Source organism: Tricharina praecox, assembly GCF_024521635.1.
Source record: "Tricharina praecox strain CBS 144465 chromosome Unknown BZA05scaffold_32, whole genome shotgun sequence".
Taxonomy (NCBI): Eukaryota; Fungi; Ascomycota; class Pezizomycetes; order Pezizales; family Pyronemataceae; genus Tricharina; species Tricharina praecox.
In genome coordinates, this window is record NW_026250434.1 from 1,183 (window position 1) to 28,885 (window position 27,703).

Here is a 27,703-nt window from a genome sequence, read left to right on the forward strand (position 1 = left end):
TCGTAGCGGGTTCCTTGAAGCTAATTGTCATAACTGTCCGCAGAAACCCAGAGTATAATCCACAAAGTTACGACCGCCCCGATTACGACTGCCTCTCCGTGTGTGTGCGTTTGCGTGTGTGCGCTCTACATCGGATACCGGCTTTCTAGGTCCTTTTTCTTTTCTTTTTTGGACACGCGACGATCCTACGGCTTCACTTGATATTCCTCGAGTCATCGCTCTCTATTTCTCCGCCGCATTCCTTCGTCGTGACCGATAAAGATACCCGTTCCTCGCAGCCCTGGCCATTTGTCGTCGGTGACGATTACTCCCAATCCTTCCTCTCTCGCTCTCGGCAACTTGCTCCTCGAGTATCAAGTTTGGATTCGTCGACGGACCGTGCTTGAAACTCGACTCATCTCGCGCGCCCATTCAACCCATCAGAATGGTCACGGAAACCCTCAGTGCGCAGCCGCAGACTGCTCAGGACAGTGCTCCCATGACCGGTACCCACGCTCAGGCAGCGACCGCGAATGGTACGTGTTTTGTCCGTTCTTTCCGATGGCTGCCGATGGAAATGCAACCGCCCGCTCCGGGCGGAGAGATTGGGTGGGAACGGGAGAGAGAGAGAAAGAGAGAGAGAGAGAGAGGGGGGGGGGGGGGGGGAGCGAGAGAGAGGGAGCGAGAGAGGAAGCGAGAGGAAGCGAGCGGTAGAACACGCCTTCGCTTCTTCCCTGCCAGATACCCTCTTGCGTTCCTATTCCTTCCCGCAATTCCCTCACCCCCACCGTGCCGATAAGGCTCCGTTACCATAGAGAGGAGTGTGTCCGCCATCGAGCTGAAGCTAATTGGGATCTCAGTTGGCTCGCAATCGCCAGGTGCTAAACCGCAGCCCCCTCCCAAGACGGACAAGCCGAGACCACACGTCTGCCAGACATGCCAGCGCTCATTCGCTCGTTTGGAGCATCTCAAGCGTCACGAACGCTCGCACACAAAGGAGAAACCATTCGAGTGCCCGGAATGCACGAGATGCTTCGCCCGGCGCGACCTCCTCCTGCGTCACCAGCAGAAGCTCCACATGACGGCTACCCCCAGTAGCCGCCCAAGAGCGGGTTCCCGCAGGGAGAGCACCAGCTCAGTCGCCACCACCACCAGCACCGGCAGGGTCCGCAAGAACTCGATGTCGAACGCCACCACCACTCCCGTCAGCAACGGCGATGGCGGAGCGTCCACCATGCGCGCCCGGCCGCGAGCAAACACCATCGCTCACATCGATTCGTCTACTCTAGGTATGATTGCGAATTCGGGGAGTATGAGTTTGAATCAGGCAGGGAGGGGTGGTCCTGGCAGAGGCGGCCCGGGTGTTGCAAACATGGGTATTGGAAGTTTCGGTTCCTCAAGTCACCATGGTGAATCCAAGTAGGTTTTAATGAATTACGACAATTATGTACTGCTTGAGCTTACGAAGTGAAATCGCAGCCTGCCAAAGATTGATACCTCCATTTCATCGTTAGATCTAGGTGGAATGATGCCCCGCTCAGCCGGCATGCTGTCGACCTTTGACGATCTTGAAGGCTTCCTGTTTGGTAACACGGTCAACCCCGCGGCGCTGCACTTCAACATGTCGCCACTGCACCAGCCGATTGGTTCGCCGACGTCGCCGTTTGGACATTCCTATTCCGGCGTTGATAGCACTTACTACTCGGTCGACGACGGTGATGATGACTCGGAGTGGATGCACATGCTGGGACAGGGCATGATGGCCGAGCCCGTTGACCAGTCGTCGCCGAGTGCCTTCAGCACGACGTCGGGCGGTGCCATCAGCGAAGTAGTCCTCAGCGAGCCCATGTGGCAGACACACCACAGTGGCATGCCGTTTTCCGATTTTAGAACGCCGAACTTCAATGATACCCCACCGCCTGGTACCTTCCCATCATACAATTCATTAGTATATTCTCGTGTAGATATCTAATGACGTATCTTGAAAACTCCCAGATCCGTTGTCCGTTGAACCGTCCGCGATGCACCAACTCTTTTCCTCTCAGTACGCGAGCACGCCCACTGACGGTCCGACATCGGGATCGATGCCACCGATGGGCGGCAACAACAACCATAACAACCACAGCCACCATAATAGTAATAACAACAGCAGCAGCAGCAATAGCAGCAGCAGCAACAGCATCAACCTAATCCGCCAACTCTCGGCGGCGGCGGAGTCGGTCACGGATGCCACACGCACCGCCCTGGCCACCACCTTGGTACAGAACTCGGGGTTCGGAGTCGGGGGCCACGGCCACGGCCACGGTCACAGTCACGGCAGACGGCAGTCGCTCAGTGCCCAGTCACTGAATCCCAATTTCCCAAAGCAAGGCATCAACCTTCCTCACACGAAGGAACTCCAGCGATACGTTGATGCATACATCCGATTCTTCCACCCGCACCTCCCCTTCCTTCACCTTCCCACCTTGCGCTTCGACCCGTCGTACAGCAGCGGTCAGCACTCGAACGGAAGGGAGTTCCTCGTGCTCTCCATCGCCGCGGTTGGCGCGCTCTACGAGTTTGAGCCACAGGCGGCCGGCGAGCTCTTTGAGGCGGCGAAGAAGACGGTCGAAATATTTATTGAGGAACGGCGGAAGGCGGCGGTTAGCGCGGCCACCAATGGACTGCACAGCTCGAGCTCCGGAACCGATACGCCCGTCTGGCTCGTTCAGGCGATGCTCCTCAATGTCATCTTCGGACTTCAGTGCGGCGATCGCATGGCCGGAGAAGTCGCCCAGAGCCACGTGTCGACCCTGGTCCAGCTGGCGAGAGCCGCTAGCTTGACACGGCCGGCGCCTTTGCCGACCGCGAACTCCTACCAACATCAGCATCAGCACCAGCATCAGCACCACCAGCACCAGCAGCAGGATGATACGGACATCCAGATGGCGGATCTCGAGTTGTCGCCGTTCGGTGGAAGCATGGGTAGCGATGGATGGTCCGGGCTGGGAATCAAGGTGGAGGCGGATGACAGCGTGGAGTGGTCCAATTGGATTCTGGCGGAGGAGAGGAAGAGGACTCTGTTCGCCGTTCACTTCCTGTCCAGTCTTCTCGTCGCGGCTCACAACCAGGACCCGAAGCTGGTCAACAACGAGATCCGTCTGGACCTGCCGTGCAGCGAGGAGTTCTGGACCGCGCCGACCGCAAACGCGTGGAGCCAGAAGGGAGGATACATGGCGGCCACTCAGAGCTCGCCAAACTTTGCCGCTGCTCTCAATGGCCTCCTGTCGGCCGGACAACAGCAGCAGCAGCAGCAGCAGTACGGTTCGACGAATTCCTTCCAGCATTTCTCGAATGGCCACCAAGGCGGAATCCAGCCCTACCCACCGCCGGGGGTCGTGCCGAGCACCTTTGGATGTCTCGTCTTGATCTGCGCTCTCCACGTGTACATCTGGGAGACCAGACAGAGCAATCAGGCACGACACTGGACTTCGACCGAAGCCGAGAACATGCACGCGCACATCGAGCCCGGACTGAAGGCATGGCAGTCGGCGTGGTATCTGACCCCGCACCACAGCATCGAGCGACCGAACCCGTTCAATATGGGTACCCTTTCCGCCGACTGCATCCCGCTCCTCGATCTTGCGTACATCCGTCTGTTCGTCGACCTCGGAAGGGCAAAGGAGTTTTTCTGGGCCCGCGACTACGAGGGCATGGCCGATGAGATTGCCAAGGGCTGGGAGAATGGCCAGAGCACGCCCATATCTTCGGCGTCGTCCATCTCGGCACGGTCCGACTCGTCCTTCTCGAACGCCATCTCTCCCCCGTCCTCTCCCGGGTCGGCTTCGCCGTCGCCCAACCTCGGACCCATCAAGATGGAGCCCGAGATTCCCCGATACAGCGATTCTTCCCTCCTCCACATGCTGCCCTCCACCAACTACAACACGAACCTCGGTGGTGCGTACTCGAGACGGGAGAAGCACCTGCGCAGAGCCGCCTTTTACGCTGCGGATTCTCTCGCCATGTCGGACACGCTGTGCACGTCCAAGACGACATCGTACGCTGCGAGCCAGGAGCTGTGCCGCGAGCTACCGATCCAGTCGGCACTGTGCACATTCGATTGCGCCCAGGTCCTAGCCGAGTGGATCGCGACGGTGCAGATGCGAGTCGCGCCGTACATGGGACTCATGACGACGGAGCACTGCGACCTGGACAGCCTTGAGGCGTTGATGATCTTGGAGACCGAGGACCGCAAGTTGCTCGGCAAGGTCAGGGACATGCTGCAGACGGCAGAGTCGAAGGTTTCCATGGAACAGCCGCGGACGGACCACCCATTCGTCCTCAACAGCGGCCTCGGTCCTACTGTGCTGCGGGTGAGTGCGTATCTGCTCGAGCAAGCGGTCGTATGGCCTGCTACTCGGCTCATGGCGCAAGCACTCCGCGCACACGCAGACCACATGGATACCCGAACTCGGAGCGTGCTGCCACTCCAGAACTGAGCGGATCGCCCCCGGCACTGCCCGCGCACAGCCACTTCAACATGACTGCCCGAATCTGCGCCGTCCTCTGCATTCCCGGCTATACCTTCGCCCTCCCCCACTGAAGCCCTGTTAATTCACCTTTCCATCTATATTCATCAACCACCTTTCCTCCCTCCTCCTCCAGCATCCTGCCGGCGATACTGGAGGACTTTTGACAGTATTCATCCACTTACGGACTTTATTCCGATCTGATCCCTCACCTCTCTAGGAGAGAGGGCTCCGAATTTCCGAGGAGGTGGAACGAATCAGGTCTTGGGTTTCATCAAGTTCCAAGTTGCCAAGTAGTACGCCAAGCTGCTTGGCTTCCTGCTTCTGTATTCCCTGAATTTATCGTGTGCTATTTCGAGTTGTCTTTGGCATTGTACTGTTGTTGCCCTCCCGCGTGTATTTTTTGTGTGATTGCGAGTCTGCTTCTATGTTGATGATTATGAGGGATGATGATTTCCCGCCTGGACTTTTTTGTTTTCTTTTTCTTCCTTGAGTTTCTCGGTTCCACGGCAGCGCACTGAGACTGTGGCGGTCATGAGCCCGTGAGTAAATATTTCGGTTTGGTTTGGGGGTTTAAAACATTTTTTCTTTTTCTTTTCACTATTACGCTTTTACTTTGTTTCTGGGGGTTATGGCTTGGTCGGGCTGGTTGGTCTTTTTCTGGGGGCGGGGCGGAGGGGGGGGGGGGGGGGGGGGGGGCGGTTCTGGTTATGTATGGGTTATGTATGGGTTTCCTTCTTGTCATGTCACGGATGAGTGTGTGTCTGTCTACAAATATGTATTCGAGTGTGGATTCTTGGGGATTTTATTTCTTATTGCCTTGGATTGTGTTTGTGTGTTTTTGCGTCCATGTGTTATGTGTGCGCTTGTGCTTGTGTTTTGTGCTTGTGGCTTTGATAAGTGTGCCTGTGAGTGTCTGTGTGCGGTGTACGGAGCATGTATTTCTTCTGATTTCTTTCATAGTTTTTCTTCCCAGCCGATCTGTCTGTCTGTCTATCTGTCTGTCTATGGAGTGGGGCGTGAAAACGGTGTTTGGTGAGATGTTTTTGATTATAGTTTTTTCATGTTCACTTTACTTGACGACTTTGTATGGGGGGGGGGAGAGGGGAATAAACGGGATATTTGTGAGGATTTGTGGGGATTTGTGGGAATTGGACGCGGGAATTGGAATTGAATATGAATATGAGGATTAAAGACGATGTGCGGCTGTGATGTGATGTGATTTGATTGGGTGTGATGTTGATGTGATGTGATATGCTATTGTACTGCTATGATGTTATGCTGTTGTGCTAGCGATGAGTTACGAGTTTACAATGGACACTCGAGATGGAATTCTCTAGAGCAATACCGGTACCTATCGATGCTTCTCTCTCTTAGAGACGAATAGACCTTCGATGCGGTGATGTCGAGTGCCCATTGCCCAGTTCCCAGTTCCCAGTACTCAGTGCCCACTGCCCAGTGTCTACAAGGCATTTGGAGTCTCGGAAGTTAGAATCTTGGAAGTAGGAAGTCGGAAGTTGGGTGTGGTAAATTTTCATACCAAGTGTGTGGGGTGCACACTTACCTGTTACACAGGAGATCACTCGCGCCATCCGCTGTCCGTCGTCCGCCGGTTTCGAAACTCTATTCTAGTCTGCTTTGCGGTCCTATGTTACTTTGACAGTAGGTTGGTGCTCGCTCCTACTTCTCGATCAATTTAGCCCAGGTAGTAGGTAGTAGGGAGTAGGTATCGCATCCTCCGGTTACCTACGATACATATTTCGCTCTCGCCGGGAGCAGCGAGCAGTGAGCAGCCAGAAGTGAGCAGCGAGCAGCGAGCAGTGAGCAGCGAGAAGTGAGCAGCGGGTATGATCTTAGAGTAACTATAGAATGACGAGCACGACGAGCAAGCCTTCGAGTCTTCGAGCCTTCGAGTCTTCGACGGCAAGAAGTCGACTGTCGAAATCGCCCATCATGTCTGTGCTGGGTCGAAGGCCGCAGGTCGCAAGCAACAGCACAGCCGCGTTGCTGCAATGGCTGCAATGGCTGCTGGATGTATACTCTAGTATCACAAGGCTGTGTCTAATATTCTCTGCTCTGCCGGCATAGAAACGGCGAAACGGCGAAACTACTCTACCTACATCATTGGACGACGGGATACTGGTCTGCCAGGGGTGCACCGGTGGACAGGTGTACCGGTGGGCAGCAGCGGATCGGCATTGGTTTGGCACGTCGTACACACGTCTGCACAAGGTGATTGGACTTTTTTTGCGGGGGCCTGGCATCGAGTAGCACAATGAGACCAATAGGTGGACTGTCACACAGGGTAGACGATCGAGTTCCTGTGTATAGCCACAGAGCTCAGAGTTGCATATGAGCTGCATCTGAGCTATGCGTCCGTTTCCCCTACGGGTTTGTTATGATATATCATTCTCTGATCGTGCGAACATTCCTAGGAACCCAAGGCAGCAGCTCATCAGCCACAGCTGAATACAGCTGAACAGAACAACCAACGGAAAGCAGAGCGGTTATCATGTCGCGGTGGTCACTGGTGACGTCGCGCGTCCTCTTACTCCGCAAACTCCAGCGGTGTAAAGTAAAGTAGGTAGTTGGGCACGATGGATGAGGCGGAGTCGAGAACAACTCGTCACCCAGGGATTGGAGGGTGCCCAAGTCCCTACTGCAGGGAGTGCCGCAGCTCTCACCAGACATCATTCGCCGCGACCTCCAGCCGGCGCGGCGCAGCACCCACGGCCTGATCTTCCGCGGCCCAGGATGCATCTTCACCGTGGGCACTGCCGCCCTAACCGACCGCTTCCTGCTGAAAGACGACACCGGCGCCTGGTACCTCTTCAACATCGACTGGTCCACGCTCTCGGGCGGCGGCGGCGTTGCCCCCGCCCTCGCCGCCTTCAGCATCAACCTCTGGCAATCCCACAGGTGCACGTCTGCCGGCCTCGTGGACCTGTACTGGGCCGTTCACGACTTCGACTTCGATTCCAACGCCGTCGACACTCTACCACGCACCTTCGCGCACTCGGAGATGACGCACGACATCACGCGGACCCTGGTGGCCACCGCGGGACTTCAGTCGCGAATTGACGAGTTACTTCGATAGCTCCCTGTGGGATGCGATGAATGCTCCGCATTCTCCCAGGATCCTGCCCGGGACTGGCCTCGCAATGTTTGTGGGTAGGAATACGAGGAAGGAGCAGGCTTGGTGCTTGGGTTAACTACCTACTTACCTACATACCATAGGTCGTTACGTGCGTGGATATGTACTCCACCAGCTTTGCTCAATGTCCTGGCGAGAAACAGGCACCTAATGCACTCTCACAGTCTCACCATGTATGTAGTACTTAGGTGGGAGGAGCTCGAGTGGCTCGACAGCTGATCGCCCGACTCCTGAGGATTTCTGCTTTCTTGTGTTCTATCTATGTAGAATACCTATTTATGTCTCTCCGGTTTTCCCTTCATTTCGTCAAGCCCGCCGCCGCCGGTCTCGAACTGCGGGCTCCGGGCCCCGAGGGGCATCTCACAATTGCCGAAAAGATACCCATCATATATACTCCCGCATTTGCGAACGTCGAGTACATCAGTAGTTATCGGCGCCGGCAAGTGGGTCTATACTTACTCTACCTACTCTATAGTACACTGGTAGACTGTAGTGATAACAGGTGATTGAACACGGATACCGACTGGTTAGTTTGTGGTGGATGGGTCGTAGGATTTATGCACATATCACTAGGTATTAGGTCCCAATAACTATCTCCTTCATTAACCTACTTAGGTAACTACGACTTCGTCCAGAATGAGCCTGCGAGTAACGATCATGATCCACCATGCGTGCGTACATACTTAGACAGGTTATGTACTGGTATCAAGCACACCCGCAGTGGCAACCAGTGTTCTCCATAGTCCAGTCCAGTCCAGTCCAGTCCGTTCGGAGGTGTCTGTCGGCAGGACGGACTACCTAGTGCACCAGTAAGGTCGACGGGACGGACTTTAATCGACTGCAGTCGACTGGCAAGACCGGTAAAAAAATCACAAGGCGACATGAATCACAAGAGAAATCGCTGCGCGCGTATTATCGGTGGTTGTATGTAGTGGCTGAGGGAAGTATGAGTGTACTACATATAGTATGAGCACGGGCTGAAGATGACCCCGCTGCGTTGCTGGTACCTACTGGACGAAAGTGAACACACGATAGTGGGAAATACTCATATTTGGTGGGGTAAGTGCTGAAAAAAAGTGGCACTTTTTTTCACTACCGGACTGCAGTCGACTGCAGTCCAACCCCGTCCAGCAAATTGGCGGACGGGACAGACTACCTTCTTTTATCCCGTCCTCCAAAAGACACGGACGGGACTGGATCTTGGCAGTCCGTCCCGCCCGGACTGTCCGGACTGCAGTTTGGACCGAAATATGGAGAATACTGGTGGCCACTGGCTGTTTGTCGATCACATTCCGTTCCACCTCGGTACGTAACAGCACGCAGCGGGAATCAAAGCTAAACGCCGACGATGGATCGCCTTGCTCTGCACTTTTCAACCTCGTACATAATCTCATTTGATCACCGCCTCGTATGAAGTATGTACCTAAAACATAGGGTTCCCCACTAGATTCCGCCATTCTCCACCGCCATTAATACTCTCTATACCCTAAATTCTCGTGCATGTTCCAAATTCCTTAAGCATTAGGCCAATAGTGACCATCCCTCCAATCGCTGCGGCGGAGTAAACCACGAATGGTACTATAGCTATTATAATCATTGCAAGCATTGCCCTAGGATAGGCAGAGCCGGTGGACTTCAATTGTGCAAAGCTGTTGATACCTGCTCTGACTACCGGCGCCACCAATCCGTTACTGATACCTACCGTCAACCATAGCATTGACCACACACGCTGCGCTAGCGTACTATTTGCGGGCCGAAAACGAGTAAGGGCATGTATGGTAACGTAGGGTAAAATGGAAAGCAATTCGACAATCCCTATGCACCTCATGGCCCTCACTCCAGCCATTTCCCGAAAACACGAATCTTGAGAAGGAAAGGCAGAACATGCTGGGATAGTAATATCCGCTTTCCAAGCTTCAACGAAACCGTATGTCCGTTCTTCGGATCCAATCCTGACTGTGCTCGGGGCGCCGGTTTCGTCCTCGACTCCGAAAGTCGCGAATTTTTGGTCTTCCCCACCCGCACTGGCCTCAACAACCTTCCCAACCACACCATCAAACAGTCCTCCGCATGCTCTCGCCTCATCCATCTCGCGCGAGCTGACCAGATACAGGGTTGGGTATTCTGGGGTTAATAAACTCCCGACGAGGTTGACGATGGACATCATGGCGTATGGAATGACCGTAAGACCGAACGCCGAGTATCCATATCTTTCGATCTGGGCCCCCCGAGTTCGATACAGGATAATTGCCGATGATATGGATTGACCGACCGCGATCACGATCTTCAGCGCATTGTAGGACGAGGATATACGGACGCCATTAGGAGCCTGGTCTTGCTCAATGGGGATCACTGTGGCGTGCGACGGCAGGATTGCTAGCCGGTAGCCCTTTGGCAGCTTATATAGGCCATGAACGATACGTGATCCTTCCATCCCGGCGTCGACTAGAGGGTTAAGTGATTCGGATAAGAACCACTTGGGTTTACCGACACACATTAAGATTGACTGTGGACCGACAGAACCGCTTCGAACACAGGTTAGCCGGTGTAGTGTCTCCAACGGATGAGCGTACAATGAAACCTACCTCGGGATCTCCATCTGGCTCTCCTTCGTGGGAGAAGACACTCCTTGGTGCGCGTCGAGGGTTTCCTCCGTATCGATCGTCGAGTTGACCTTCCGTTGATCGATTATAGGGAAAACCTGGCCGCCCTTAGGTTTCCACTTTGGTGAGCGGATGACTACACAGAGCGCCTCTGCAATAGCTGCTCGCCCGAGTTCATCCTTAGTACGTATGGCACAACGCATTATCCCATTTATTCCTCGATACATCCCAGCGTAGGGGTAGAACAGGGCGAGCACGGAACTGATGACAGTGGACCGGAACCTCTCGCCGGGTAGAGGATTGACGGTTGCCGCATGCGCAAAATAGTTGAGCAGGAAGAACAATGCGAAGTCGCTCCAAGAGGTGGGTAGACACAAAAGATTTGGGTCACCGTGGTTGGTAGCTCCTTCGGGAAGGGAGACGGAAGTGTTGTGAGGGTGGGCGGAAGCGGCGCGGAGGAGGAGAAGCCAGGCAAGAGTGAAACCGCCTCCCCACCGGTAGCAATAGGATGTGAACATTGCTCGTAGGCTACAGAACGTGTGGATTTCTCGAAGTATGTAAGTATGTATGAGATGCAAAGTCAAAGTAGAGAAATGTGCGAGGATGCGACATTTCCCTTGAAGATATAGCTGTGGGGCTGAACAAGTGCCGGTGCGCGCGCGGAGGGGGGAGGGGGTGAGATTCCTCGCTTGACGGAAGACAGCAAACGGTGCTTTTTTTCTGTGACGGGGCGGAGACCTGGACGCAGTTAACTAGGTAAATATGTAGCTGAAGTATGCAAGAATAACTATCGTCAAATGGAGTGCCTTCGAGCAGCCAGAGTGAGACAATGCTATATGATGTGTCACTTCGCTATCTACACCATACATAGGTAGGGTATGTTATGTAGAACATCCGCAGGGACGGGACTCGCCAACTGGTGCAGTGCACGAGTTAGTGGAAGCGAAAATGGCCTAGAATCTAGAATGCGGTTACTCTACTTGTGTATATACGCGAATCATTGACCAAAGAGCGTCGATTCAAATGTGCCAGAGAACTTTCGGAGTGAGTAGATAACTATGAGATGAGGTATGTACCAATACTTCGAGCAGGCTGGGAAGGAAGACGGTGAAAATGAAAGATGATGGAGAGGTTGAGGTTGTATTCAACTTCAAAGAGCCATCTAATAAGGCTCCTCTCTGCTGCCTACAACTTGCGGGGTCATTCGATTCGGCTAGCCTCTCCTTCAATCATATAAAATCCTCGATCTATGGTTCGCCATAGTCTATATAGGCTGCATGCGAAATAAAACAGGAAGATCTCTCTCTCTCTCCTCAATCTATCGTATAAGGTTTAGCAGGAGCGCAGAATCCAAACCATCACAAAGACGAATACATCCCGGCAGGTTTCACTGCGGAGTATGTGCGAAGCTGAAGCCTGATTGTGCTCTTCAAAGCACAATGCACCTGCTGCAGCGAAGATGTTTCACGGGATCCACTAGGAATGCCTCTCTTATTCTTCACCGTCTGCAAGAGTGAGCTTAGATGGATGGCGAGTGCTATGGCGAACACCGGTACTGCCTAGTATGTACGGCCAACCCAGCAGAAAACTATTTAGCTGAGACTTCCAATTCTTACGTCTCATCGTCCCCTAACAACCCCCATTCTCACTCTAGGTACTATTCCATGAATCGTAACGCGCTAGAGTTCCAAAATCGCCTCAGAAATGGCCACTCCTCCGCCCACCTAGTCGCACCCCCAACACCCCGGATTAGGGCTGTGAATAGAGAGAGAGTTGTTCTTTAGGTTCTAATAAACGGTTTTAATTATATTATGGTGGTTCTGATGATGGTTTAAGGCACACTAAGCACTTTCCACCCAGAAGTGCGAATTCGCGTGATTTGCACAGCTTTCCATGACCATACTAGCCCACCACCACATCAAATCTTGCCCTCAACCTCCAGAACTCATACAATATGATGCAACCGCTCTTGAAATTGCTGTGGCATAGCGGCGTCCCCCGGAACTTGCGCGATCGTTAGGTTTTGCCCGCAAATGTCGACATTTTCCCTCCTTTCAAGATGAGGCTGATTGTTGTCCGGCGGTCTACCTATGCCATCCTAACTACAGTAACAAAAAGATGTATGTTAGGTTATCTTTTGCAGCAATATTGAAGATTTTATGCAACTATCAGAGGTAAATATGGAAGAATGAAAATGGCGACTAGGTACTCGAGGCAGCACACCAGATGAAGAGCAGCCGATTAAACGTCGAACTACTCTTTTTCTGGTTCTTGTTAGCGAGGCGAGTGAGGCGCAAGCATAGCGGCGCAGCTCAGCGGCCGTCTCCTCCTTCTTGTGCGCCGGCCCCATGAGCGCTTCAATTTCTTGTGCGCCGGCCCCATACAGCACTTCTCCTGCTGCTTGCGCGCCGGCCCCATGCAACGCTTCTCCTCCCTCTTCACGAGACCGAGGCTATCCCTGACTGCCAGGAGGAGAGCTTCACCGGTCCTAACGGGACCGGGGGACAAAGGCTGGGGGAGGAGGACCCTCCACGATGTGCTGAGGTAAACATTCGGTGCTCGCCCCAAGCCCCCAGCTCGTTCAGTGCCTCCGATAGTCCAGTCCAGTCCGTCTTTCGGCAAAAGTCGGACTGGACTGAGAGGTTTAGTCTGGCTGGAGGCATGGGCTGGACTGGGCAGTCTGCGCAACTGGTAGTTAGAGCTGGACGGACTGCAGTCGACTGGATGGACTGGTACTTTGAATGGAAAATATTTCAAATCAGTAATGCAATTTTTGTACACGTCTACAGTACAGCTATGCAGATCATCCCCGTACTTTGCATTGTGCATCGTCTCCATCTCCTTGATATCTCCCTTTGCAGCAGCTACAAGACCATCTCGTTGCTAGCTTTTGAGACATCCCAGTGCCTCCAGTGCGTCGTTATCCATGTTGCAGCGGTGATGAGGGAGAGAGATTGTGGCCCCACTAAAACCCCGTTCCGGCTCTGCGCTCGATCATGGCGGGAATGCTCCAATACTAGAGGCCAATTCTAGCGAAGTCTTTCCAGCCAGGTTCGTGTAATTTATTCGCCCAGTACTGTACCGCATTGTCGATGGTATCGCATGGAGTCCCTCCATCATACATATCTCGATGCTCAATACGTTGTACCTAGTGTACGGCGCTTGCGGTTCCATCTGCTCTTTACCTTCGCGGTAGACGGTGCGTCTGCTCCATCTGCATCAATTTCAGATATATAGAGAGCTGGCTTGGTACGAAAAGATAACACGTGATAGGTTGAAAGAGTTCTGCCCGTTAGCCACATAGTTCGACTGTTCGACCCAAAAAAATCAGAAGGTGGCGGTCTGTCAGTCGACTGTAGTCCGAAGCGGCAAATTTTTTGGACGGACCGAATTCAAATCGTCCTCTAATTGTATGGACTATAGTAGACTGATGCAGTTCGTCCAGCCCGGACTGCCGTCCAGACTCCGAACTGGACTATCGGGAGCACTGCCGGGGAGTTACGACTCTTACGTCTCTTCACCCCCCCAACCAGTGTTTCCCATAGGTACTTAGGTAGTCGGTGCCTTTTAGAGGACGAGATAAAAGTAGTCCGTCCCGTCCGTCCCGTCTGCCAATTTGCTGGACGGTGTTGACGGTTGGACTGCAGTCCACTCTTATCAGCACCCACCCCACCATATACTAGTACACTATACACATTGAACTTCATCCACCCCCAGCAACGCCGCAAGCCCAGCAACGCCGCAAGCCCATCTTCGTCCAGTACCATCTTCGTCCAGGACCATCTTCGTCCAGTACCGTACTATACCAACAAAGCTGCGCCACACAGTGGCACAATCTTCGTTCAAACCCAGCAACGCCACGGCGTCATCTTCATCCAGTGCGCCTACCCTACTTTACTCATACGTCCTTCAATCGCTACATACAACCACCGATAATACGACGATAATACGCTGCCGAGCTTTCTCTCGTGTGGTTCATATCGCCTTGTATAATAGATATACCCAGTCGACTGCAGTCCGTTCCAACCGACCGACCGGCCTTACTGGTGGTAGGTAGTTCAGCCCGTCCAACACACACCTCCGGACTATATATGCCGAAAAACCCTCCCAAACCCCCCCCATTCTCTTACCACATCCCATCCCACCGATCGTATTGTCACAGGTATCCATCTTTGCGCCAACTCCTCGTCGCCCCCCCCGCAAAAAAAATCCCCAAAGCTTACGCAAGAGACGCAAAAGAATACCGACGTCGACAGGATTCGAACCTGCGCGGGCGAACCCAAGAGATTTCTAATCTCTCTCCTTAACCACTCGGACACAACGCCTTGATATGGCTGCTGCTTTTGTTAGAAATATAGCCTACTAAAAACGAAAAGAAAAAAGGTAGGCTGGTGGAGGGTTGGTAATTTGGTGGGTTGGTGGGTTGGTGGGTGGGATGACGGGTTGATCATGAGTGTGGCTATAGTAGCGCGGGAAGGTGAGGAAGCGATATGCAGCCAGAATTTGGAAATGTGCACCCACGTCCGAATCGGCATAGGCCGTGGATTGCAGCCTGGAGTCGGAACATCTAGGTATGTGGGGGGACCACTGATTCTAGGCATCTTCTGTCAAATATACACCTTACGGCTCTCGGGTGCTCTGAAGAGTCTGGCTCGGCCTACGAGAAATATCACCCACCTCTCCTCTCCTCTCCGGTCCTACCCCGTGTAGAATACCGTGATATTTCAGACAGATATAAAGCCGCATTCGTGCAGAGCGACGCTACGCTTGGGGAGATAGACACCATCCCACCAAGGACTAAAGTAGATGCGTAGCAGCACCAGCCGTATCCCCAGCCACTGTGGCCACGCCAAGCTACACAAATCCTACGCTACAGCCACAGCACATAGTTCACAAGCGCCAGGAACATCATTATTCATGGATCCACATCGGGTGAACCCGGTCATGACGTTTCACTCGCTCAACCACCACCCAACACTCGTCATTGTAAAAAAACGGAGATTCATCATTATTCCGTTTCGTATCGCAGCAAGTCACCACAATCAATGGCCCGCCAAGACAAAAGACAAAAGACGCCACTGTACACCACCGTAAACGACACCCCCACTCTCCATCCCCGCCTTTTCAACCTCATTAAAGCAAAGAAAAAGAAGCAAACGAGAACAAAGGTATCAACACGTTTCAATTACAGGAACGAAATGAAAGTAAAGTGTACAGATCCGAGCCTAAGCCATCATACCGATCGCGAACGCACCGGCGATGAGGACCACGAGCATAGAGCTCATACCCATCTTGCCGGCGCTTCCGGTAGCAGTCGCCAGGGCTCCCGAGGTGGTGGCTGAGCCGGTAGGGGTGGCGCCAGGGAAGGCGGGCTCATCGGTAGCGGTGCCGTTACCGGGCTTGTCATCGGTGTTGTTGGGGTTCAGGACGCTGGCTTCACGTTAGCATCGAGTAGGGGAGGGAAGAGTGTGGGGGGGGATATACTTGTCGATAACGTGAACAACGCCATTGTTGGTAATCACATCAGCCATGAGTACCTTGGCACCGTTGACGTAGACATCAGCACCTTCGATAGTGATGGTGAGCTTGTTGCCGTTGACGGTCTCAACCTCCATTCCGTCCTCAAGGTCGGTCGAGAAGGCACGAGACGGGACGACGTGGTAAGTGAGGATCTCCCCAAGCTGCTCCTTGGTCAGGTTGGCGGTGGCACTACCAATCGCATCGAATGCGGCGTCTGTGGGTGCGAAGACGGTGATGCTATTGAGATGGTTGACGGTGCTCACGAGGTCGGCCACCACGAGAGCATTAGTGAGAGCTGTCAGATTCGCAGCCTCGGCGGTCAGGGACACGCTCATCGGCGGGGCGAGGAGAGAGTCGATGATGTGTACGATGCCGTTGGTGAAGCGAACGTCCTTCAGCAACATCATCAGTAGCCATCCATACCAAACCGCAGCAGCAAGAACAGGCAAACGTTAGCAACTAACCGTATCCGAAATCGAAACCCTCATTCCAATACCACCATACACGTACGGCTTGTCAGCCTCGATGACCGCCTTGACGACCTGACTATCACCCTGCGTCAAGTTCTTGAAGTCAGGGTACTCTCCGAAGGCACCCAAGTAAGTTGGAGCAAACGCCGGGGTTTTCGAGAGCACAGTCGACGGGAACGATCCGTTGAGGACGTGGTAGGAAAGCAACGCAGCCACCGACTCGCGCGTGATGTTGCGAGCCTCGTACATCTTGGTGAACGTTTCGAATGCCCTGTTGTCGGGAGCAAAGACGGTGATGTTCTCAGCCGCTCCGAGAGCACTCACAATCTCGGGGAAGGTCGACACAAGCGACAAGAGACCACTCAGCTCCGAAGTGTCGCCCAGGAGAGTGACAAGGTCGGGGACTGCCTGGCCGAACGCCGTGGCGGCGAACGAAAGGGACAGGAGCGAGAAGAACTTGAACTGCATCTTGAACGTGTATGACTAAAAGTTCTGCTGTGCTTGTGCTTCTCAGGTGAGTGCAGGGAGGGAGTGTGTTGTTGAGCTAAGACGGATGCCGAGGAAGAAGTAAGGACGATGGGGGTATCGTCAAGAAGGAAGGGAGCAGGTGGTAGTGGTAGTGAAAGGGAAGGAAGGGGAGGGAGGGAGACACAGAAGAGCAGTTTAAATAACGACACCACAAGACCAGACCAGCCAGAGGCTACACCATCCTTCTAGGGTCGTCCCACCACCTCCAATGCCATCCAATTCAATGCCATCCGTCTCTGACCCGCAGAGAGCAGCAAAAGTCATGACGTCGACCATGTCGTATCCCACTCTTGGCTGTGTGTATCGAATCGAGTGAGGGGAATCACTCCTTTGTCTTATGTGCAGGGCAGGGCAGCGAAGGGCAGCGATTGATTGCACCCACGAAGCCACCTGCAGATCAGCACCCCCCGTTCCGCTGTTCTGCCTGTTCTTCCTGTTCTGCCTAGCAATAAGTTCCCGGAAACGCCATTTCCCCACACGAACCATTTTTGGCGGGGATCGAGATCCACCGACCATCGACCCTTCTCGATTCCCGCACCCACATGTAACCCCAACAAAAGGCTGGGCAAGAAATCCCGATTGACACACCATGCGTTGTGTAGCCAGGGTGGGCCAGGGTGTGGACTGCAAGGTACCGGGAGGGACAGCATATCTACACACAACGCCGCGACATCGCAACGGCCATGGGCAAAAGAAACAATCGTGATACCTAGGCGCTATGTGAAACTCTGCCAATCGAACCAATCGCACGCTCTGCACCTGCACCTGCACCCCGCAAACAAAACAAAACAAAACAAAATCACAACCGAAAAAAAAAGAAAAAGAAAATAAGAAAATAAGAAAATATCAAATCGTGAAAAAAAAGCATCCGCCCGTCGTCGTCAATTCGTGTGCATCACATCACATCACTTCCCGCCCTTCATAATATTAATCAGCCTCTCAATCTCGACCATATCCCTTCCGACCGCCTTGGCCCTCAATCCCTCGAGCGCCGCCACATCCTTCGCCCTATTCGCCTCCTCTGCCGCACGCATGATAAGGCCGCAGCGCAAGTACATATCCAGCCGTTCCTGCCAGGTCAGCGCGGTGCACTTCGCGACAAAGACCGCGGCCACACGGGTATTCCCGGCGGACAGACACTCGTTGAAGAACGGCTCCCAGCCGATCGGGCTCTTTTTCGTTTTCCCCCACTCCTCGATCTCGTTCCACTCTCTCCTCGCGACGAGCGCGCGCAGCCGCAGCCACCAGTACCGCTTCTCGGGCACCTTGAAGTCGTTCTTTAGCTTGGCCGCTTTGGACGAGTAGCCGGTGCGGATCAGCCGGAACATTGTCTCGTTGAGCGAGCAGCCCATGAACCGCTCTTGCGTGTCGCGCTCGAAGGCTTCTTGCAACTGCAGGAGCCGGGCAGATTCTTCGAGCGCTTTAGATTCGAGCGCGTGGTCTTTGCTATCCAACAGAAGCTTCTGTGCCACCTTGAGCTTCTCTTGTTTCAGCTGGAGATCTTTCGCCTCGAGACTTTCGCGGAGGATGACGTGTGCTCCGTCGGCGCGACGGTCGTCTTGATAGTAAAAGTCCTTCAACATCTCGAGATCCGTCTCTCTCGCCGAAGACTCCACGAGCGCAGCCGCAAACGGTCGGTCGTTGATGATCCGGAAGAAGTTTGCCAGCGGGTGCTTCTTCTTGAGGTGCAGAAGGACGAAGAAGACGAGGTCGGTGTCGCCCGATTCGATCGCTTTGTCGAGCGCGATCTCGTCTTCTTCCATGCTCAACAGCAACGGGACTTGGCGGCCGGCTTGTGGCTCGTAGTTGAGGAGCTGCGTGGCGAGCCGGCCGCGGCCTTCGTCGTACGCTGTTCGTGCGATCTCTTCGAAAGAGATGCCGCGCTTACCGGTCAGTTTGGAGACGACCATGCGGCAGATGCTGTCTTCGTCGTCGGATGACATCCGGACCTGTAAGCGGTGAGCATTTCGTAGCAACCCCCTATCCACACCGTAGAGGACGAACCTTCGTGCATGCCCAATGGATGTAGATTCGATCCGTTGGAAGCCTGAGATGCTCTGATATCCGCAAAGCCAACAGGTGCTGCTGCCGATTCACCAGCCGCAATATCAGCTTTTCGGGCGTGAGTCGAAGAAACCTGCCAGTCTCAGCCATCTGCAACCCGCATTGTAGAGTTTTCTCATACGCACTGTTCGTAGGTGATCGGTATGCCGACTTCAAAGAACCTGACCGCGTTCAAGACCCGGAGTGTCTCGCACATGTCGACAAAATCATCACTAGAATACAGCGCAGGCACGCTTTTGCCAAACGACGCTGCCTTCAACAGCTGTTTCTGCCAGTACGCCGAGAACTCGTTGCCAGCGGCCTTGATACAAGCGTCGACTGCCTCCTCGATGTTTTGCCGGATCAGCATGATATTGTCGTCCGCTTTGGGCGACTTCTTTTCCAGCTGGTCGACCGCATCCAGCAGTATCGATGCCGGCGAAGTGGCGCCGATCTTGAATATCTCCTCGGTAACATCCGGCACCTTCTGTAGGAACTCGCACTTCTCGGCAGTAAGAAGCCTCACCCCGTCTATATCCGGAATGAGATGGACCTTGCCATCGTAGTAGTACTTCAGCGCCTCGCCCTTCGGCCCGACCATGTGCACCTCGTCATCCCACGCAATAACCACACTATCGTTGCCGCACCACTCCACACTCCTCGGCAGCATCACACTTCCCATGCCACTATCATACTCCGAGAGCTTCTCCTGAAAATCCGCACGGATGACCCACAGGCGTCCCTCGGTGGTATACAGGGCGACATACTTCCCATTCGGGCTGACCGAGATATGCATGAACGGGCCGTTCTGGAGGTCCTGATCCTGTGCATCGGTAGGGTCCACCACCAGGATCGTCTGGCCGGTCGACAGCAGCACCTCGACGTGCCGCGACAGCGTGTACGCCGGCGGAATCAGCGCCCACGAGTGGATCATGTCGTCCGAAATGAACCCCGACGAGTCCGCGAGCATCCGTGGTCGCGGCTCGTCGTACCGCGATACGGCCACAAGCCGGTTCGTTCGCAGCAGCGCGACAAATCCTGTAGCCCAGAACCGCACCTCTTTCACGCGCACCAGCTCCGCGCCCTACCCAATCAGCCCCGCGCACCCCGCACCCCACTCCCCCTCCCCTCCCGGATCAATCAATTACTCACATGCCCCAGCGAAAACTGGGTAAACTCCCCTTGGAGATCGGCATAGCACCTCACGTTGCCATCCTCTGCGACAACGAGCAATTTCTCATCCTCACTCCAGCCCAGGCCCCTAATAGGGCCCCTATCATACGCGATCTTCCTGAGCAGTTTTCCGGCGCACGAGTACACGTCAATGCTCGGCTTTGCTGCCGCCGCGGCCGCAGCACTCCCGCCGCGAAACTCAGATAGCGCCTCCGGGTTCTTCCACAAAGCGATCGCACCGCTGAAGGGCGCGCCGGCGACGAGGTAGTGCGAAAGGTCCAATGATGGGAACAAAGAGGAGTATAATAGGATCTTCCGGTAGTACTTGTCCTCGAGCACTTCCCAGTCCGAGGTCGCGGAGGGGTGGGTCATTGCGCGTGGAGTCGTGCGTGGAATCGTGAAGTCGTGGAGCCGAGTAGTGGAGCAGAGGAGAGGTGGAGGTAGAGCTCGCGACGGGTGTTGGCGAACGACGCACGACGCGCGACGCACGCCGCGAGGAACGCTGGGTACTCTGCTTCTGCAGGGTTCAGGGATTGGGTTACGTACGTCATGGCCTGGCATGGGGGAGTGCTGACGATCCTACATAGGGTGTCGAACGCCCATTCCCCCACCACAACCTACGGTCTCCCATAACTACCCCTATTCACACGGACGTGGTCATAGATGGCAGTAAATCCCCTCAATTGAACTCCCAAATCCTCCCTAAACTTACTAACATGCCCTTTACACACAGGTAGCATCATAATAACCAAACATTAGCTACCACTACCTTCCCCTATCATACACGGACAGACAGACAGACAGACAGACAGTTAAGGCAGCAGCGTCACGACAGACAGCACTCTAGACAGAGAGGGGATAAGAAGAATAGCGGTAACGACAATTACAAGCACACGCGCGCAAAGACAAAGGATTTATAAAGCAACGCAGTCCACCCATGCGATTAGACCCCGATCCCAACAGCCATCAGGCATCCGCCAATCCCCACCCAATCCTGATCAACCTCCTCCTCCTCCCCCCAATACCCGCCCATCCAGCGCCCCACACATCCCTCTCGCGCACGTCCATCCGCGGCACCGGAGATTTCTACTCGCCAGTGGGCATTCCCTCGACCTCGACCGACAGCGTTCTCCAGCCCTCGGCCTGGAGCTCGGCATACTTTACGCGTTCGACCGCCCACTCCTGGTGTAGCCTGCCGACATGGTACTGACTGCCCTGGAAGAATATGAGTTCGTGGAGGACGCACTCGCGTATCAAGATCCCGCGGACACGCTGCCGCTCGATATCCTCTCCATCCTTTCGGATTGCGTCCTGCACCTTTTCGATTTCGCCGGGCTTGACGGCCTCGGTAGGTTTGGCGCGCAGCTGTTCGAGCTTTTTCCGGTTGGTGTCGATGCGCTTCGTGAGGAATGGGATGTTGTTCCCTGCAAGGCGGTCATAGCGGTCGAAGAGCTCGCGCATCGAGACGAGCGTGTCGCGCTGCCGCTTAAAGTCCTCGAGTACGCCGGCGTCCCACGCTTTTGCCTCGTCTTCGAGGAGCGCGCGCGATTGGTTCAGGCTTTTGGCGACGGCTGTGAGACCATCGTTCAGGAGAGGGATGTCGCTCGTGTCCACCGCGTAGGTGGCTTCGCTTGCGTCTGTGAGTGAGCCAAGACATGTTGCGAAGCGGCCGTAATCTGCTGCAATCCCTTCATGTCTTCGTTCCAGACGCTCTACCAGGTTGCAGAGTTGGATGTACATCTCGGCGCTGCGGCGGAGGCCGGAACGGACGGTCTCGAAGGTATCGGTGAGGTCGGGAGGAAGAGAGGCTTCGAGGTCGGGTGGCAATGAGCGGTTGGTGAATTCTTCGACGATACTAAAGGTAGCTTGTTTCCGCCATACGGAGAGCTCGGTCGGTACGGTGAGGAACATGATGACCAGCTGCTCTTGCGAGAGTGTGGGGTGGCGTACGAGCGCGTTCACGAAGCGGTGTAGGCCGCGGCGCCGACGTTCCAGGAATTCGGCATCGGCTGATAGGTAGTGGCCGTTAACTATTGTCAGATATGAGAATAAGTTGCCGTTTTTGCGTGGCGGCGGCGGCGGGGAGGGACTCACCTGCAAGTCGTTTTGGCGGCAGGAGCGGAAGCTGTCGGAAAGGGTATCTTTTGTGTAGACAATCAAGCAGCCTATCGTCCATCAGTACGAGAAGAAGAAAAAAGACACTCCCGGAGAACCCACCAGACAAAGTCGCTGTATCTCCGCACCACGCGACTGCCTCTCCGTTGGCTAGTAATCTGATAGTTCCTATGCTGAAACATAAACATGCCCTCTTTCTCGGGTAGGATATTGACATTAACACGTTCCTCGGGCAGTTTCATAGCCGCTCTAACCCTCTCCATCGAGAGCACGCCGTTTCCATTTGCGTTTCCGTTTCCATTTCCGAGCCGTTCGTCGCTGCCATTGACCCGGTTTCCGCCCAGCCCACCAAAACTCCCATGCCTCGCGCCAATCCCGGGATGATCGCTAAAGCCCATGATACTCTGATTGTAGGTACTTCCACCGTACGTATCAGGCTGGACATAGGTATCATTCCCCCAGGTAGACGACGTGGTGACCCTGCTTGGGCCGGTATTACGCAGCGCAGCATGGATATCATCAGGCTCATCCTCCTCATCGTCTTCCCCCTGCTGTCTGTCATTCCTCCCATCTGTCTGCGCGCCAAACTCCGGCACCGGCGGTTGCACCACCGGCTGCGGGGGCGGCACTAAAATCGCCGGAGCTTGTTGCGTCGGCGGCGGGCCCCACGGATGATCCTCGACACTAGTGGCAAACAGCGCCGCCGGATTGCCGGCGCGCACGGGTTTCGTACTTATTGGTGTGCTCTGTTGGCGCGCGACAATGGTATTCGGCTTATCCGATAGCGGACTCGTGGGGATGTCCGCACCGGAGCCGGAGTGTGTGTGCTGGTGGTGCGAATTGCGATTGCTATTCGAATTGCTGTGGTTGTTGTAGAAACCCTCGGCGCCTGTGTCTTCGCCGAGGACCTCGGGCGGTGGGGTCTTCGGCCGCGCCGGTTCTGGCCGCTTCTTGGGCTCCTGCGGAGTGAGTGTCTTCAGGTGTGGTATCGGCAGTTCTACTCCCTCCCATCAGCTCTTCCGCGCGCACACCGGGGGAGGGGAGGGCGGGGGACTACTCACTCTCCCGCCTCACATCGACGGCGTCAACGCCAATATCCCTATCCCCCTCCTGCCACAGGCCCACCATAGCGAGTAAGCACCAAACCTCACCTCTCCCGACCAGATCCTTCCTTCCCACGACGACTTCCCAGATTCTATTCCGGTCATCGCCATACACGCCAGCTTCATCGAGCACCTTATCGGCTGCGCCATGTGCCTCGACCATTCCGTCGGCGCCGTCACCAAACTCTCCGACCAGCTTCCTGTACACGTCGTAGTAGACAACGGGGATATCCGCGTTATCGGCGGTGAGCAGGCTGCGCACCACGTCGCCGAGGTTCTGGGAGCGGTTGCGGTGCACGCGCGGCGAGGTCGCAGCGCCGCCGACGGAGGAGCCCCAGCCGCCCGTGCTGTCGACCGCGTCGTCGTCGAAGAGCGAAGGCGACCCCGAGAAATCGGGCGAGGCGAAGAGCGAGCGCGTGCCGGGGGGCGATTCGCCAAAGAGCGACATGTTGTGTTTGGGGGTGTGTGTGTGTGTGGAGAAAGAAGAAGAGAGCAGGCAGAGGTACGGTATCAGCAGCAGCACGGGTAGGAGTACATTAACTAAGCAACCAAACAGAAGAAGTGGGAGGAGAAGATGAGCGCTTGAATTTGTTTAGTTTTTTTGCTTTCTGCTCTAGACTTGAGGTTCGGACGTGGCGGAGCAGCCTGCAGCGGGGGGGCGGAGAGGAAGAGGAGAGGGCGGGAAACGTGGTGGTTGGTCGTGGAGGTTGTCGGGTCTGCACACTTCAACTGACACCCTGCAGGAATGACGTTGCCTGCCCACCCACCGAGACAGATCAAATCTTCTCCTCTTTGACTTGCTGGTTGTAACTATGAGCGGAAACACGCCCCTCCGTGATACGAAAATTAAGTTGCTGGAACGGCCTTCGTTTTCCAACTTCTTCAATCTCGAGGCAGAGAGCGCAGCTTAGAAGAAAGCGGGCACAATAGTGCTGTTTGTTAAGCGCCAGGCAGCAGACACGAACAAGCTCAATCAATCCATCACAGCTTCCCACCCAGCCGCGGCGATCGCACGAGTGCAGCATTCGTCACAGGGACGCACTTCCAATTTGATTGAACAAAAAAAGATACAGGAACCCACATTTGGTCGCCATAGTTCAGGTACTTCTTGGGCCGTATGCGACAGTAAATCGATGTTCTCCCTCTTAAGAACCCACTTTCAACACAACAACTATCACCACCTCAGTCCAAACCACAGCCTAAGCATGAGTACATCTATTCCCTCGTCTATATTCATAAATACTTCAAAACCAAAGCCAAAAGATTAACTAGAGTAAATGCTACACCATATCCCCCTCCCTCAACGCCCTGCCTGGCTGATCATCATACACCAATTATGGATTTACCGAACTATTCCGATCCGTCTCCAAGGGGTGTGTGTGCTGTGCTGTACCGTATATGACTTCGCAAAACATCAAGTCATTATGGAAAAGGAAAAGAAAAAAAAATCCAAATCAAATCCCCATCCTTCACCTACGCCCCCCTGACAGAAAATGAAAATGAAAATGAAAAGAGAAAAAAACTGTTTGTGTACAACAAATCTAGAAGGGATGAAGGTATCCGCAAGAGAGAAGAATTAAAAGTGCTAGCACTCGCCACTCGCACTTGTACTTACACTAGAATACAAGCCGGATCGAATATCTGGAGACGAAGAGGTGAGGAGGGAAACCGCGGTTGTGGTAATAATAGGACGTGGAGTATATGGCTGCCGAAGCATTACCACATGATCCGTCGACCCGAAGTGCGCCCGTCTAGAGAACTTTCTTGAGTTTGGCCTCGCCGTTGGCAACGACATGCCCGTTGGCCTTCTCGGTCAAGGTAATCTCGATCGCGGGGTTGCTGTTGATCAAGGTGTTAGCGTTCACGTTGCATCCCGACGAATCAGAGGGAAGCGTACATCTCATCGCCCTGGTTGGAGCTCTCCTCATCGGCCTCGGCCTCATCTTCGCTCCTCTCATCGACCGCCTCCTTGTCCAACACGAAACGCTTCGCAATGCGCAGGATGAACCACAGCCAGAACAAATTGACCGCTTGGAGACTGCCGAGAAGCGTTCCGGAGATGAATTGCGCAAGTGTGCACTTGTAGTACCCGGCCTGCCAGTCCAGGAAGAATGGCCCGATGGTCTTGAATTGCATCGGGATACTGATGATGATGCCGAGATTGATGTAGTGGCGCATGTAGATCCAGACGAAGATGAAGAACCCAAAATACGGACCGATCAGTGGATGGTCCAGGTAGTTCAGCGTCTTCGACGTAGCGAGGAAAAAGTCGCTAATGTCGTGCGTGACAAACACGGCAATCCCCATGTACGTGAAATGGAACCTGTAGCTGAGCGAGATCAGAGACAGAGTGACCACGTGATGCAGTACCAGTTCCTTGAAGTCTTTGCGCGGCTTCTCCAGCTGCAAGAGGAGAACGATCGCCTGCTGAGTCCAGTATGCAGCCTGGAGGAGATAGTATGCCTTGAAGTCGGCCGTGTGCGTGTGGTGCGGGTAGCGCTCGTAGTATCCGGCAATGCGGAAATACCAGACTTCGGTGTGGTACATCACGTACAGTCCGTAGGGACCGAACACGGCAAAATACAACGCCGTGTATGTCTGCTCCATGAACCGAGCGACTTTCGCCTTCTTGGTGATGCCGCAGTAACGAGCGATGGGTCGCAGAAGCCGTTGCATCAACAGCTCCCGCGTGAAAGAGAAGAAAAAGGTGTAGAACAGAACAAAGCAGATGTCCCTAATCCCCTTGCCATACTGGATCGCATTGGGGTACATAGCCGTTGGGTCCGGTGGTCGAGGATACGACAGGAATATTGCCGAGTGCAGAGGATTATCGGGGGACGGGTGGATTGCGTAGCCAGCCAACGCGATCAAGATGACCACCAACGGATTCACTACCGACGACAACCACCTTCACAGTGAGCACACTTGCACTTTCACTCCGCCATCGTCATCGTCATCACGCCGGGGAAGGAAGATGGTGGAAACATACGCCATGTATTCCGATACGACAGCTCTCGATACCACGTCAAGAACGTCCTCGCTCGAGACCTCGACGACCGCCGTTCCTTCGACAGCGCTTGCCGCCGACTTTTCGATGCTGCTCTCTGCAAAACAGACGATGACGCCGTCAGCAGACTGGTTCCAGCTTGCTTGTCCCCGTCCTCCTTCTCTGCGAACTTCAGGGGGTCGCGTGTAACGGGATAACACCACACCTGTGAAGTAGTTGTGCCCATAGTCGACACCGCCGGCGCCGACGTGTCCCCCCTGATGTCGGACCCGAGTGAAGACTTCCGCCGCGGTCTGGCCATGTTTGCAGCGACGAGGAGTGCGGACGGGAGGGTGACTGTTTAACGAGGCGTGTGTATTTGTTGAGGAATCCGACGATGACGCTGCTGCTGCTACGGGTGTTGTTGTTGTGTTGTTATTGTTGTGGTTGTTGTGGCTGCGCAGGGGAAGGTAACGAGTGTTCGATACGAGGAGGACGGAGGAATTGTAATCCCATACGCAAGCTTACGCAGCTGAGCCTGACCAGCGAGAACGTGCGTGCAACTGATATCCGGCGGTGATGATTCGAATCAAGCTGTGTGTATGGAAGAGGACAAGGAGGGTCTCCTATGTTATACTGAGTAGTGGCGTGCAGGGCGGTCGTTCTTGAACACGACTGATTGGATTGGGAGCTCGGCATCTTTTTTAGTGCAGGGGCACCAAAACCATCATCGGCATTATCGGACTCCGGGGGCGATCCTTAGTGTGACTGCGTGAGGGAAGGGAGAAGAAGTCTCCATCCTATGTACGTACTCTATGTGCCTAATGTATGTAGGCTTGCTTGAAAAGGAAACGAAGAAGAACAGAGAATTCGGCCAGTCCCACCGCCACTCGCAAAGCCCGAGCCGCCCAAGCCTAAGCCCGGGTGTGTTGGAGCTGAGCAGCATCCCTCCCCCAGCCCAGCCACGTAAGCAAGCCGCAACGCCAGTGTCGGCCGGAATTCAAAACTCGAGCGATCGCCGCAAGCCGCTGCCTTACACGTGACCCCGGATCCGGAACCCGCAAGTACGCTCACCCGATCCACAGGCGTGGGGGCGAGCCCACCACGCGTAGCCAATCGTTTTGATTATCCATCTCCGCCCAACTACATGCATACATTCGGGCGGCCGGAAAGTCTTCGGACCCCGTGACCGGATGGGAGATCTGACCGTCGACACAATTCGTCTTTTGCTACGAGCTTCTCTCTAATCTTATTCCATCCACTCTATGTAATAGTCACGTCGGTCCACAAACTTTCCGGCCGGCCGCCCGAGTACATAGAATACAGAGCACCTACTACCTATAGTAGTACATTCTGACTTATCTACAGACTTTCCTTGGCACGATGCCAGGATTCTGCTGTAAGCTCCCTCCTGACCTCCAACTGCAGCTATGCATCGGCACGATGAGATTCCGAGGATGAGCGAATGGTAGCGGAGGATAGTGGGGGAAAGGGCTGAAGCAGACTTCGGTAAAGACTTGG

The 27,703-nt window shown here is 54.5% G+C and overlaps 8 protein-coding genes and 1 non-coding gene across 9 annotated transcripts; 3 read left to right on the top strand and 6 right to left on the bottom strand.

Moving 5' to 3' along the window:
• Nucleotides 1-424: 424 nt before the first annotated feature.
• Nucleotides 425-4,457, top strand: BZA05DRAFT_448570 (DNA binding regulatory protein AmdX; the record flags this gene model as incomplete). The annotated part of the gene is made up of 4 exons (XM_051487268.1): nucleotides 425-515; nucleotides 840-1,398; nucleotides 1,459-1,901; nucleotides 1,975-4,457. The coding sequence occupies 4 exons, from the start codon at nucleotides 425-427 to the stop codon at nucleotides 4,455-4,457; spliced, it is 3,576 nt and encodes a 1,191-aa protein (XP_051335599.1).
• A 718-nt stretch (nucleotides 4,458-5,175) lies between these two features.
• On the top strand, nucleotides 5,176-5,752 carry BZA05DRAFT_410254 (uncharacterized protein). Its single transcript, XM_051484874.1, has one exon. The coding sequence runs from the start codon at nucleotides 5,198-5,200 to the stop codon at nucleotides 5,678-5,680; it is 483 nt and encodes a 160-aa protein (XP_051335600.1). The 5' UTR covers nucleotides 5,176-5,197; the 3' UTR covers nucleotides 5,681-5,752.
• A 1,247-nt stretch (nucleotides 5,753-6,999) lies between these two features.
• On the top strand, nucleotides 7,000-7,584 carry BZA05DRAFT_461228 (uncharacterized protein; the record flags this gene model as incomplete). The annotated part of the gene is made up of 2 exons (XM_051487675.1): nucleotides 7,000-7,067; nucleotides 7,122-7,584. The coding sequence occupies 2 exons, from the start codon at nucleotides 7,000-7,002 to the stop codon at nucleotides 7,582-7,584; spliced, it is 531 nt and encodes a 176-aa protein (XP_051335601.1).
• Nucleotides 7,585-9,004: 1,420 nt separating this feature from the next.
• Nucleotides 9,005-11,012, bottom strand: BZA05DRAFT_178381 (uncharacterized protein). The gene is made up of 2 exons (XM_051479282.1): nucleotides 10,227-11,012; nucleotides 9,005-10,166 (listed from the first exon to the last, which is right to left on the bottom strand). The coding sequence occupies exons 1-2, from the start codon at nucleotides 10,760-10,762 to the stop codon at nucleotides 9,128-9,130; spliced, it is 1,575 nt and encodes a 524-aa protein (XP_051335602.1). The 5' UTR covers nucleotides 10,763-11,012; the 3' UTR covers nucleotides 9,005-9,127.
• A 3,476-nt stretch (nucleotides 11,013-14,488) lies between these two features.
• On the bottom strand, nucleotides 14,489-14,569 carry BZA05DRAFT_t276. The gene has a single exon. It is a non-coding gene; the product is annotated as a tRNA-Ser (tRNA).
• Nucleotides 14,570-15,181: 612 nt separating this feature from the next.
• Nucleotides 15,182-16,910, bottom strand: BZA05DRAFT_410260 (FAS1 domain-containing protein). Its single transcript, XM_051484875.1, has 3 exons — nucleotides 16,229-16,910; nucleotides 15,729-16,156; nucleotides 15,182-15,674 (listed from the first exon to the last, which is right to left on the bottom strand). Exons 1-3 carry the CDS (start codon nucleotides 16,700-16,702, stop codon nucleotides 15,470-15,472), a joined length of 1,107 nt encoding a protein of 368 aa, XP_051335603.1. The 5' UTR covers nucleotides 16,703-16,910; the 3' UTR covers nucleotides 15,182-15,469.
• A 757-nt stretch (nucleotides 16,911-17,667) lies between these two features.
• BZA05DRAFT_343596 (Vps16, N-terminal region-domain-containing protein) lies at nucleotides 17,668-20,350 on the bottom strand (the record flags this gene model as incomplete). The annotated part of the gene is made up of 4 exons (XM_051481089.1): nucleotides 17,668-18,711; nucleotides 18,767-18,899; nucleotides 18,952-19,889; nucleotides 19,958-20,350. 4 exons carry the CDS (start codon nucleotides 20,348-20,350, stop codon nucleotides 17,668-17,670), a joined length of 2,508 nt encoding a protein of 835 aa, XP_051335604.1.
• A 714-nt stretch (nucleotides 20,351-21,064) lies between these two features.
• On the bottom strand, nucleotides 21,065-23,644 carry BZA05DRAFT_448575 (uncharacterized protein; the record flags this gene model as incomplete). The annotated part of the gene is made up of 4 exons (XM_051487269.1): nucleotides 21,065-22,008; nucleotides 22,073-22,143; nucleotides 22,196-23,090; nucleotides 23,155-23,644. 4 exons carry the CDS (start codon nucleotides 23,642-23,644, stop codon nucleotides 21,065-21,067), a joined length of 2,400 nt encoding a protein of 799 aa, XP_051335605.1.
• Nucleotides 23,645-24,947: 1,303 nt separating this feature from the next.
• On the bottom strand, nucleotides 24,948-26,504 carry BZA05DRAFT_421988 (TLC domain-containing protein; the record flags this gene model as incomplete). The annotated part of the gene is made up of 3 exons (XM_051485765.1): nucleotides 24,948-25,035; nucleotides 25,094-26,087; nucleotides 26,186-26,504. 3 exons carry the CDS (start codon nucleotides 26,502-26,504, stop codon nucleotides 24,948-24,950), a joined length of 1,401 nt encoding a protein of 466 aa, XP_051335606.1.
• Between the last annotated feature and the right edge of the window lie 1,199 nt (nucleotides 26,505-27,703).

Coding starts and splice junctions, on each gene's coding strand:
- BZA05DRAFT_178381 (XM_051479282.1), bottom strand. CDS start 10,762: ATGTTCACATCCTATTGCTACCGGTGGGGAGGCGGTTTCACTCTTGCC. Junction 10,167..10,226: donor AGCCAGATGGAGATCCCGAG/GTAGGTTTCATT, acceptor CTGTGTTCGAAG/CGGTTCTGTCGGTCCACAGT.
- BZA05DRAFT_410254 (XM_051484874.1), top strand. CDS start 5,198: ATGTATGGGTTATGTATGGGTTTCCTTCTTGTCATGTCACGGATGAGT.
- BZA05DRAFT_410260 (XM_051484875.1), bottom strand. CDS start 16,702: ATGCAGTTCAAGTTCTTCTCGCTCCTGTCCCTTTCGTTCGCCGCCACG. Junction 16,157..16,228: donor GGGTTTCGATTTCGGATACG/GTTAGTTGCTAA, acceptor ATGTTGCTGAAG/GACGTTCGCTTCACCAACGG. Junction 15,675..15,728: donor GTTGTTCACGTTATCGACAA/GTATATCCCCCC, acceptor ACGTGAAGCCAG/CGTCCTGAACCCCAACAACA.